Source organism: Phyllobates terribilis, unplaced genomic scaffold (genome assembly GCF_046119375.1).
Source record: "Phyllobates terribilis strain yellow unplaced genomic scaffold, ASM4611937v1 Scaffold_3__8_contigs__length_932513732, whole genome shotgun sequence".
Classification (NCBI taxonomy): domain Eukaryota; kingdom Metazoa; phylum Chordata; class Amphibia; order Anura; family Dendrobatidae; genus Phyllobates; species Phyllobates terribilis.
The window spans coordinates 501526337-501539460 of record NW_027362763.1 but is presented as its reverse complement, the minus strand read 5'-3'; the positions used below and the strand labels follow the sequence as shown (position 1 = coordinate 501539460).

The window sequence follows — 13124 nt, the reverse complement described above, 5'->3', positions numbered from 1 at the left end:
GAATATTCCTTTGACCATAAAGCAATATAAATGTAAGTTGTAAAAAATAAAATAATAATAATTACCTAACTGCTCCCATTTCCAGCTGCCCATTTGCTCACTGGCCACTGTCGGTACTGCAGGACCTATTCTCTCTGCAGTTGCATGCTGCATCTCCAGTGTCTTAACTCCAGAATGGGATTTATGGCAGCGACCAGGTTTCAGACGTCTCTGCAAGTCATAACTTCATGATGTGTGCTGCAACCTTATGACGCAAAGTGACCTCTGAGGACTGGTCTTGGCAGGAAGGGCTGTTTTAATATAAAGACATTAAAGATGTGGCATGCAATTGTGGAAAAAAGAGGGAATGAGGACTGGACGGTGGGCAGCGAGCAACGGTGCAGCCGGAGAGGTCAGTGATGCGGTATTAGCAATTACAAAAATCTTTGACTATCAATGTACATATATTCACTTACAATTTCTTTCTATTGATGTTTTGCAGAGACTCTTCTGATAAAACTTGAAGATCTCACAGAACCAAAGAAAAAACATGAAAAGCCATCAGTACTCAAAAAAGGTAGTCACTTTAATTTTGTGTCATGAGCTAGAAATATAGGAATCTAGGCATATGCTTAATATTGAAATTAATTTAAATTACCATTAGATATATAGAAAGTAAAGTAATATGATAAAAACAAAAGATATATAAATAACATACTAATACTTAAGAGTGATCAGAAAACCAAGGGTGACAAAGCAGAGAAACAAGGGAAGCCAACACTATTGATGTCAGAATCTGAACGCATTGGTATACTGTATATGAGTGCAAATATATTTATACATACGCTATATATATATATGTATATATACATATACAGTGGGTACGGAAAATATTCACACCCCTATAAATTTTTCACTCTGTTTCATTGCAGCCATTTGGTAAATTCTAAAAAGTTAATTTTTTTTCTCATTAACCCCTTAAGCCCCGAGGGTGGTTTGCACGTTAATGACCAGGCCAATTTTTACAATTCTGACCACTGTCATTTTACGAGGTAATTACTCTGGAACCCTTCAACGGATCCCCCTGATTCTGAGACTGTTATTTCATGACATATTGTACTTCATGATTGTGGTAAAATTTCTTCGATATCACTTGCGTTTATTTGTGAAAAAAATGGAAATTTGGCGAAAATTGTAAAAATTTTGCAATTTTCAAAATTTGAATTTTTATGCCCTTAAATCAGAGAGATATGTCACACAAAAGAGTTAATAAATAACATTTCCCACATGTCTACTTTATATCAGCACAATTTTGGAACCAAAATTTTTTTTTGTTAGGGAGCTATAAGGGTTAAAAGTTGACCAGCGATTTCTCATTTTTCCAACAAAATTTACAAAACCATTTTTTTAGGGACCACATCACATTTGAAGTCACTTTGAGAGGTCTTTATGACAGAAAATACCCAAAAGTGACACCATTCTAAAAACTGCACCCCTCAAGGTGCTCAAAACCACATTCAAGAACTTTATTAATCCTTCAGGTGCTTCACAGGAATTTTTTGAATGTGGAAGAAAAAAATGAACATTTTACTTTTTTCACAAAAATGTTATTTTAGACCCAATTTTTTTTATTTTCACAGAGGTAATAAGAAAACATGGACCCCAAAATTTGTTGTGCAATTTCCCCTGGGCACACAGATACCCAATGTGTGGGGAAAAAGCACTGTTTGGGTCCACGGCAGGGCTCGGAAGGGAAGGAGCGCCATTTGACTTTTGATTGTAAAATTTGCTTGAATAATTAGCGGACGCCATGTTGTGTTTGGAGAGCCCCTGTGTGCCCAAACATTGGAGCTCCCCCACAAGTGACCCCATTTTGGAAACTAGACCCCCCAAGGCACCTATCTAGATGCATAGGAAGCACTTGGAACCCCCAGGTGCTTCACAAATTGATACGTAAAAATGAAAACGTGAAAAAAAAAAACACTTTTTCATTTTTACGAATCAATTTGTGAAGCACCTGGGGGTTCCAAGTGCTCACTGTGCATCTAGATAGGTGCCTTGGGGGGTCTAGTTTCCAAAATGGGGTCACTTGTGGGAGAGCTCCAATGTTTGGGCACACAGGGACTCTCCAAATGCTACATGGTATCCGCTATCAAATTGAATGGAAAATCGGCTCAAATTGTTAGCGGACACCAAGTTGCGTTTGGAGAGCCCCTGTGTGCCCAAACTTTGGAGCTCCCCCACAAGTGACCCCATTTTGGAAACTAGACCCCCAAAGGCACCTATCTAGATGCATAGTGAGCACTTGGAACCCCCAGGTGCTTCACAAATTGATTCGTAAAAATAAAAAAGTGAAAAAAAAAACACTTTTTCATTTTTATGAATCAATTTGTGAAGCACCTGGGGGTTCCAAGTGCTCACTATGCATCTAGATAGGTGCCTTGGGGGATCTAGTTTCCAAAATGGGGTCACTTGTGGGAGAGCTCTAATGTTTGGGCACACAGGGACTCTCCAAATGCAACATGGTATCCGCTAACAAATTGAATGGAAAATCGGCTCAAATTGTTAGCGGACACCAAGTTGCATTTGGAGAGCCCCTGTGTGCCCAAACTTTGGAGCTCCCCCACAAGTGACCCCATTTTGGAAACTAGACACCCCAAGGCACCTATCTAGATGCATAGTGAGCACTTGGAACCCCCAGGTGCTTCACAAATTGATTCGTAAAAATGAAAAAGTGAAAAAAAAACTCTTTTTCATATTTATGAATCAATTTGTGAAACACCTGGGGGTTCAAAGTGCTCACTATGCATCTAGATAGGTGCCTTGGGGGGTCTAGTTTCCAAAATGGGGTCACTTGTGGGGGAGCTCCAATGTTTGTGCACACAGTAGCTCTCCAAACGCAACATGGCGTCTGCTAACAATTTGAGCCGATTTTCCATTCAATTTGTTAGCGGACACCATGTCGCGTTTGGAGAGCCCGTGATGTGCCTAAACAGTGGAGCTCCCCCACAAGTGACCCCATTTTGGAAACTATACCCCTCAAGGATTTTATTAAGGTGTATAGTGAACATTTTGAACTCAGAGGTACGACACAGAATTTGTTTACATTAGGTCATCATATTGAATAAGTTGTCATTAGTCTTGAGCGCAAGTGCTCGCTACTTGAGTTTGCATCGGGTACTCAGGTATGCACCATGTACAGCGTGTGCTCGAGTGACATGCTCGAGTCCCTGCTCCGCTTGTTTCACGGTTATTAGACACCCAAAAAAAAACATGCGGGGATCGCTCGTGCATGGCAGGCAATCCCCGTAAAGTTTTTTTGGCCGCGAAGCATATGGCGCAGAGACTCGAGCATGTCACTCAAATACCCACGATACTCAATGCACACCAGAGCACCCGATGCAAACTCAAGTAGCGAGCACTTGCGCTCAACACTAGTCGACATATCGTCATCTTTTTTCTTACTTTTGAAAAAAATCCCAACCCCATCACAACCCTAACCCCAACGCTAACCCCAACCCCAGCCCTAACCGTAGCACAGCCCTAACCGTAGCACAACCCTAACCCTAGCACAACCCTAACCCTAGCACAACCCTAACCCCAAACCCAGCCCTAACCCTAGCCCAATCCTAACCCAAGAGTTTATTTTTGACGCCGTTCCTCGTGCGGTATAAGTGATTAGTCGAGTTTATTCTTCGCGTCGGTGTGATTACAGCAATACCAGAATCATATGGGGTTTTTATGACTGACAGCTGTCACACACAAAAAGACGCATTTTTTGTAAAATCTAGTTTTTGCATCGCCATATTTTGAGAGCTATAATTTTTCCAGATTTTGGCAGACAGTCATGTGACGGCTCTTTTTTTGCGGGATGAGTTGACGTTATTGGTGCCATTTTCAGGCACGTGACGTTTTTTGATCGCTTTCTATTCCGATTTTTGGGAGGCAGAATAAACAAAAACCAACAATTCAGGAATTGTTTTTTTTTTTTTTATTCTGTTCCGCGTGTGGTAAAAGTGATAAGGCAGCTTTATTCTTCGGGTCAGTACGTTTACAGCGGTACCACATTTATATCGTTTTTTACATAATAAAAGCAATTTTATAGAAAAAAATATTTTTTAGCATAGCTTTATTCTGAGAGCTATAACTTTTTTATTTTTCAGCTGATGGAGCTGTATGTCAGCTTGTTTTTTGCGGGACGAGATGACGTTTTCAGCGGTACCATTTTTATTTATATTCCTGTTTTTGATCACGTGTTATTCCATTTTTTATTTGGCGGTATGGTGATAAAGCATTGTATTTTGCTTCGTTTTTTTTTTTTTTTTTACCGTGTTCACTGAAGGGGTTAACTAGTGGGACAGTTTTATAGGTCAGGTTGTTCCGGACATGGCGATACCAAATATGTGTACTTTTATTGTTTTTTTTTTTTATAATAATATTTATTGATGGGTACATTATATTTTTATTTTTGGTGGATTATTTTATTTATTTTTTTTTTTTATTTTTGCAATTTTTTTTTTTTTTTTTTTTCCACTTACTGACAGTTTTTATACTTTATTACTTTGTCCCACTATGGGACTTTCACTTTTTTTTCTCTGATCGCCTGCATGGCACAGGAATGCAGCACCATCCCTGTGTCATACAGGCTATCAGCGCTGCACAGTGAGAAGATTGTTTGGAGATGCACAACATCGGGTCATCATGACAACACCCGGGAAGCCTTTGCAGACAGCGCTGGAAGCCGGAAAAGGAGGTGAGTATCTGCGATCACCTCCCCTTGCCCCCGCAATGCTGCGATCAACTACGATCGACTTCGATCGCAGCATGGCAGGGGTTAATGTGCTGGGAGCGGTGCAGGACCGCTCCCTGCACATAGTACCGGGTGTCAGCTGTGACAATCAGCTGACACCCGGCGGCGATCGCGCCCGCACAGCCTGTGTGCGCGCGCGATCGCGATGACGTACTAATACGGGTCTGGCTCTTAAGTCCCAGGGCACAGACGCGTATTAGTACGTCAGATGTTATTAAGGGGTTAAAGTATACTCTGCACCCCATATTGACTGAAAAAAAACAGAAATGTAGAAATTTTTGCAAATTTTATTAAAAAGAGAAAAACTGAAATATCACAAGGTCATACGTATTCAGACCCTTTTCTCAGACACTCATATTTAAGTCACATGCTGTCTATTTCCTTGAGATCCTCCTTGAGAGATTGTTCTACTCTTTCATTGGAGTTCAGCTGTGTTTAATTAAACTGATAGGATTTGATTTGGAAAGGCACACACCTGTCTATATAAGACCTCACAGCTCACAGTGCATGTCAGACCAAATGAGAATCATGAGCTCAAAGGAACTGCCCAAGGAGCTCAGAGACAGAATTGTGGCAAGCCACAGATCTGGCCAAGGTTACAAAAGAATTTCTGCATTACTCAAGGTTCCTAAGAGCACAGTGGCCTCCATAATCCTTAAATGGAAGAAGTTTGGGTTTACTTTATTTCTTCTTTTTTTACTTAGTCCCTCTATGGGATTTTCACTTTCATCGCATTGCAATGCTTTTTAACTGTCTGCATTGATACAAGCCCCTTTGACCATGCTCTGCGCGTGGTCTAAGGGGCTTGTTGTAGCCTGGTAACCCGGATGTTGTTATAACAACATCAGGTTATCATGGCAGCGATCGGACCTTAACGATGACGTCGCAACGGTGCCAATCTGGAGTCTCTTCCTTCTCCCTGCCTTCCAAATGCTGCGATAAAAATCAATCGCAGCATTTAGGGTGTTTAACCACCTGAAGTGGTGCGGGCTCCACTCCTGGCAGTGAGAGTCGTGTGTCAGCTATAATATTAACTGAACACCCGGCAGCAATCGTGCGTACACAGCTCCTGTGCCCAGGCGATAGCCATGATATAATGCATTCATTGGGAAAGTGCACGGTGGATGCTGGGCTGTGATGCGTGGGAAACCCTGACCACAGCCCAGCATCCACCGTGGGGAGTGCGTCACTGAGTCACGCCTCACTTGACGTGACATCAGAGGAAGCAAAAGTCGGCTGCAGCCGGGGAGTCACGTGATGCCTGTGAGCCAGCGATAGCGACACTCACAAGCAATAAAGACAACTAAAGGTATTTACAAAATCACTTTTCAGCACAGGTTAAATACATTGGGGGATATTGGAGCCATTGCAAAAAGTAGTGGACAACTTCCATAATGAATTCACACTTTTCAAGTTCAATGTCTCCCAATCACTTGAATCTTTATATTATTATTCACAGACTGAGACTACCACTTCCATTTTAATGTGCTTTGGCACTGTAGTTGTACACTGCTATAAGATTTAGCCATTTTTTTATCCCTATGTGTAATGAGCTCTGTGCTTGGACCTCCTATGCCTAAACTGTAAAATCCTAAAAAGATGCTGCTTGGTAGTCCTTCATCTTTTATAGTGGTTGTGATGGTCTCCCCTGACTGGCTGCTCTAGACAATGTGATGTACAGTATTAGTTGCAAGGCATTATCTGAAGATCAGGCCTGACATCATGAGCCTTATTTATGGTTACTGCAGCATTCTGCAACGTGTGATATGGTGCCTGGCATTTTTATTTTTTGCCATCCACAGAAATCGTAAATTGTTTGAATTCACGGAGACTGTCGAATTTCAGGAAACTTGATGGATCAATCCGTTCATCTCTATTGTTTAGCAGGACATCATGCAAACAAGCTTTGTGACATGAAAAATAAATAAGAAGCTAAATATGGCATGAAATACAGTATAATTTATCCTTAGTGCATCTAGCTTTGTATACTGTTGTTTTTTGCACTTTTTAAATTTCATGTGCTTTCAGATTTCTTTAAATATTTCATTTTGTGTTTATAAAACATGGTTTGTAAATATAATTGAATCGCTCTACTGCAAATTTACTTTATGTCGAATTTCATTACATTTTTAGTTCTCCGAGAATTCTAACAATTTGAAATTCGATTTGCTTGAATTGCCAAAAATAATTTGGCTCCATTTCAAACACTGCCAAAGATTGAATCAGTCAGAAAGCAGGCTCATGTGATGTCAGGCATGGCCCATAATGTCCTGCAGCTATTATATTACATGGTGTAGTGCAGCTCATCATTAGCGATGAGCAGACCCGAGGAAATTCGGGTTCTGGTACCCGACCCAAACTTTATTCCAAAGTATGGTTCGGGTACCAGAACTGTACCTGAATTTGAACCAGTGCCTGAACCCATTGAAAATAATGGTGACCCGGACTTTTGAGATGGAACATTATCTCTCTTTCTTCTCTACAACAGACTTCCCCCAGAACTCTGATCATTACAACAGACTTCCGGGAGAAGTCAGTATTCGGCATTTAGCACCGGCACTAACTGTCCGTTACTTTTAAGTTTGGGTTCACTCATCTCTACTCATCATTAGAGATAGGGATAGAAAGCACTTTTACAGAATCTGATGCACAACTGAAAAGTAGAAGAACAAAGACAAGGGGAGTCATTGTCTTAATCTTTGAATAATAATACATAGATTCAAGTGATAGCGGGAGATAGATGTAGAATATATGCAGGAGCTGCAAAGTCTGTCTAACAATAAATTGATTAATCTGCACATAGTGGCACTGTATGTGCACATGCCCATCCGATCCAGTGTCACTATGTGTAGGGCAGTGGAGTTAGATCAGGCAGAGCTCCAAACCAAGCGATGCTAATCACCATGAGGGAAGGGGCGAAATATTGTAATTGAGGAGACTGAAAGTCCTTAGCCATGCCTAGGGTGCACAAAAACAATATAATAAAACTGTGTTGTAATACAACACTTATATGGAAATTTACATTACCAGTATTATTCCAGTAGGGATTAAGTCTCCTATATGAAGGTTTAAACAGTTCAATTTCATTTTTGGGATGACAAACTCTCTTTAAGTCTCTACAGTCCTAGTTTTTCTACTGAAGAGAAATAATGAAACCAAGGCTAGTCAGTCGTCTATCAGAGAATTTATGAATCCTGGCTTGAGAAACTGAAAAACCATAAGTGACATTTTTTGCACTTCTTTTACATTTCTTTTTGTAAAAATTGTTTTTTTTTATTTTTATTTTTTTATATTTTCTATAAAAGACAAATTTGTTTGTCATGCTTATTTTAATAGTCCAATTTTACACTCATGCATGCCAAAAAATAAATATATGAATATTTATTTATTTACCTGAGATATTGGGCTATGCATAATACATTGCCAAGTATTTAAGTTTTTAAGTCATAATTAAAGGGGTTGTCCACCTATTATTTTCTTTATAATGGGCCCAGCATGGTGATTTCTCCATCACTGTAACACTACCTAGGTTCCCCTTTGCTCTATTCTCATCCTTCCTTTGAGAGGACAGAGTATGACTTTTGAAGCCTATTATTATTCACAACAGTGACACATTGCTCACTGCTGAAGCCACTTTTGACTTTGATGAAAGTAGCTTTCACCTACCCACTCTCCCTGAACTCAACTCTTATATTTGCCCACCCATATTGTCGCGTCACAAACAGTAACAACTAAATTGCATTAACTAAGAGAAACCATCTAAATTATTTAGATACATAGATAGATACAGTAAATACTGTAGATTCTTGAATACATATTGTAATGTAGATTGATGTTAGTTGTTTATTTACTCTTTGTTATTTATTTTCTTTATTCATTTTTTTTTGGCAGAAACACCAGAAAAAGAACCAAAAGAGCCAGCAATGGCAAAGAAAGGTACCAAGCCTGATCATACATTGGACAAGAACTAATCTCTTTAGAATTTAGAGAAAGCACATTGTCTATATATATATATATATATATAAATATATATATATACACACACACACATAGTGGCTAAATTAAGTATTGAACACATCAACAATTTTATAAGTTAATATATTTCTAAAGGTGTTCTTGACTTGAAATTCTCACCAGATGTCATCAATAACCCATTCCATTCACATAGGCAAATAAATCAAACCATAGATGTCCATAAATTAAGATATGTGTAATAATGAGAAATGACACAGGGAAAAAGTATTGAACCCACTTATTGAAATTTATTTAGTACGTCGTACAAAAGCCTTTGTTGGTGATGACAGCTTCAAGACACCTCCTGCATGGAGAAACTAGTCTCATGCATTGCTCAGGTGTTATTTTGGCCCATTGTTCCACACAAACACTCTTCAAATCCCAAAACTTCCGTGGGCTCCTTCTATGAACTCTGAGATTTAGTTCCTTCCATAAATTTTCTATTGAATTCAGGTCAGGTGATTGGCTGGGCAATTCTAGTTAGCTTTATTTTCTCTCTCTGTAACCAGTTGAGAGTTTCCTTGACTGTGTGCTTGGGATCATTGTCTTGCTGAAATGTCCACCCTCGTTTCATCTTCATCATTCTAGTAGAAGGCAGCACATTTTTATCAAGAATGTCTCTTTACATTTGTTCATTCCTCCTTCCTGCAATTGCATGAAGTTTGCCTGTACCGTATGCTGAAAAACAGCCTCACACCATGATGTTCCCACATCAAAACTTCACTGTTTGTATGGTGTTTTAACCTGGTGTGTATTATGGCATCCATTTAGTTTACTTTTGATCTCATCTGACCAGACTATATTCTTACAGTATTTTGCAGGTTTGTCTAAATGTTGTTGAGCAAACTTTAAAGGCACTTGAACATGCTTTTTGTTCAGCAACGGAGTCTTGTGTGATGAGTTTCCATACAGGCAATGGAGATTGAGTGCATTACTTATAGTTTTCTTTGAAACAAATTTACCTGCTGATTTCTGGTTTTTCTGTAGCTCTCCACAGGTGGTCCTTGGTTCTTGGACAACTCTTCTGATAATTCTTTTTACTCCTCTGTCTGAAATCTTGTAGGGAACGCCTTGTCATGGCCGATTTATGGTGAAATGATGTCCTTTTCACTTCCCGATTTTTGCCCCAACAGTGCTCCCTGGAACCTTTAGTACTTTAGAAATTATTCTGTACCCAATGTCATCAGTATGTTTTGCAACAATAAGGTTGCAAAGGTCTTGAGAAAGCTTACTGGTTTTACCCATCATGAGATGTTTCGTGTTTGGCACCTTGGTGATGAGACATCTTTTTATAGGCCATCTGTTGAACCAGTTGATATTATTTTTCACTTAGTGTCAGGACTGCTTTCTACTTACTGATAGATTTCAGCTGGTGTCATGAATTTTCATGACTGTTTGAACTTCTTTTGCATCATGTGTTCAATACTTTTTCCCTGTGGCATTTCTCATTATTACACATATTTTATGGACATCTATGATTTGATTTCTTTGCCTGCATGGAATGGGTGGGTGTTTACAGATATCTGGTGAAAATTTCATGTCAATAGCACCTTTAGTAATATATTTACTTAGAAAATTGCTGACATATTCAACACTCAATTCACGCGCTGTGTATGTGTATGTATATATATATATATATATATATATATATATATATATATATATATATATATACATACATATATATATATAAATATATATATATATATATATACATATATATAATCAAATATTGTGAGTTTCCAGTTTGCTTTTGCAGAATTTTTCCTAAAAATGTAATTTGCATCAAGTTGATTTGCGGTGAATCGCAAGTTTCCTAATTGCCCAAAAAAGACGTGTATAATACTCTCCTACGTATCCTTGGACTATACAACTGATTTCAAGCCTTTTGCAAAGCACACAGACATTGGTAATGTCAAAGTAACTTTAACATATGTGGCTTCGTGAAAACGAATAAAAAAAGTTCTTCACTGCTGCGCTGTCAAAGGTTATCTACAGTATAATGTTCTATGTTTTAAGGCTTTCTCCCTTTGTATCTCTATTGCTAAACTGTAAGCTCTGATGTCCTCTAGGAATCTAGATTCACTAAATCTGCTTCATTTCCTGCCTTTGTTTTTATGTAGGCTAAGATTAATTGCGCTATACCATGTGATGTGCTACAAGGCATTATGTGGAAGCCATTCCTGATGTCATGTGAGCCTTCATTGGCTGATGTGATGTTCTGCAAAGTGTAAAATGATCGTGGCCATTTTAGATGATTTGCAGTAATCAAATTGCAAATTATTTAAATTCATTGGGTTCAGCAAATTTTTAAAGATTCAATACGAAATCGATTTGCATCAAATTGATTCATTCACCTTTATGTATGAGACTTCTTTTTAAATTTAAATCTCTCCTCTGCAGCTAGCGAATTATAATCCTAAAATGCTATTAATGCCAAATGAGCCTTTTAGTGCGCATACTAAAAGGATTCAGATTGATTGATTTCAAGAATTATTATGTAATATTAAATTGCCGTTAGGTTTTATGGGTAACTCTTAGCTGCAAATTACTATTTAATGTCTAAATGGAAACAATTTCTCTATTAATTAAAGCCATTAAACACCTAGTAATTCAAAATGTAACTATGCACCCCCTTAGGGTCCATTCACACATTGCGGTCAAATAACATTCTGTTTCTTTGTTCCAGAGCTGTTGTTGCATGAAAAGTAATATTGAGCAGATACTTTCAATTTCACTTAGGAATTGCAAACTGGATTAAAGGATTTTCTTAATCTTTAAAAATTCTAAGAGTATTTGCACTCAAAATTTATTTCAGGCGGATTCCGCCGTTGAAACTGCCTGAAAAATCAAAAAATGTTTAAAAGAATGATCACTATCAACTCTATGTTCATATGGTCAGGCTGTTAAATGTCTTCACGTTTCTAAAATCTACATGTGGTTAAAAAAAGTGACATGTTTATTCTTCTGGTATTTTCCACTTGGAAGATACTCTGAACTTGAAAAGTGCAAAAGAGCCTTGTGCCATTTTTCGTGTTTAAAAATACACTAGCTGTTTCTTCATTATTCAATGAAGTGAAAAAAATGACCTGAAAAGGACTGTAAGTATATGTGCACACGGCATCTATCAGCTGTCGAGTTGTCCCAGGCAAAGCCAAGTTTTTCAAGGCAAAGCCGGCAGTTGTTTTTCTGAAGCAGCTTGGTTGTTGGCAGCTTTGTTGACGTTCATGCGGCGGCTACGCTGCCAGCTTCTTTTACTCTATACCTCCCAAAGAATGAACATTTTATCTTTTTTAACTGATTCTGGGATTCCAAACCCTGAAGCAATTACAAGAAATCACATAAGCTATAACATATGCACAGCAATGTTGTTTTGACATTGCTATGCATTATGCCCATTTTTTGCTATGGTTTTGAGTCTCGTTTTCAGGTGGATTTTGGGTGGAATCAATCTAATACCTCATGTGAATAAAGCCTAAAGATGGTATTGTATGCACATACCCTATAGAAAAAAAACTATGGGAAACTAGAAAAAAAACACAAAAAACTCCTCAGGAAAAGAACAATCCAGTTTCCTGAAGCATCTTCTGCTTTAAACACTCTTCTGGTTTGTCTGAGTTGAAAAGATGTCCTGTGCACATACCCTGAGATTACTGTATTTTTCGGACTGTAAGATGCACCTTTTCCCCTCCAAATTTTGGGGGGAAATTGGGGTGCGTGTTATAGACCGAATGTAACTTACCAGTATCGCCCGACTCCTGCCGCAAAGCAACACTGAGCAGCCCCTTCTTCCAGCCTGGGATGGGAGTTGCAGAATCACCCCCCAGCTTCGCACCTCCTAACACCTCCTGTGTCCCTGTTCCACCACCATCGCATCTCCTCGCCGGTAAGCTGAATTCGGACTGTAAGACAGACCCCCATTTGAGGCATTACATTTTTTTTCCCTATTTTCCTCCAGAAAATTTGGGGTGCATCTTATGGTCTGAAAAATATGGTAGCTACTTCCTAATGTAATGAAAAAATTAAACATTGTGCCAATATCCAGTAGTCTGAGTACTTTTTTAAAACCAATACAATTCAAGTGAAAAAGGCTTCTTTGGGAGACCATACATTGTGTATGTATTGGTGTGCTAAAAAATGACCGAGAAAGAAACAGACTGCTGGAAACTGGTGCAACTTTTTATTTTGTTTTCTATGAAACTGAGGGTCTGGCTGAAAGAACTGGATTGAGTGATCATGCGTACTGAGCAAAAGCTGCAGATATTTGTCCTTTTTTTGTTATTTTATTATTAATTTGTGGCTTGTTCTTCCTTTCTTCCTT

General features: G+C 38.6%; 1 protein-coding gene across 50 annotated transcripts in view; it reads left to right on the top strand.

The window, feature by feature from the left end:
• Positions 1 to 13124, top strand: part of TRDN (triadin) — a 1346604-nt gene that overhangs the window by 1200201 nt on the left and 133279 nt on the right. For all 50 annotated transcript variants that reach the window (XM_073675989.1, XM_073675970.1, XM_073675994.1 and 47 more), the window contains 2 exons: positions 482 to 556; positions 8681 to 8725. In XM_073675989.1, the coding sequence (XP_073532090.1) occupies positions 482 to 556; positions 8681 to 8725 (120 nt within the window). The remainder of the gene's footprint in view (positions 1 to 481; positions 557 to 8680; positions 8726 to 13124) is intronic.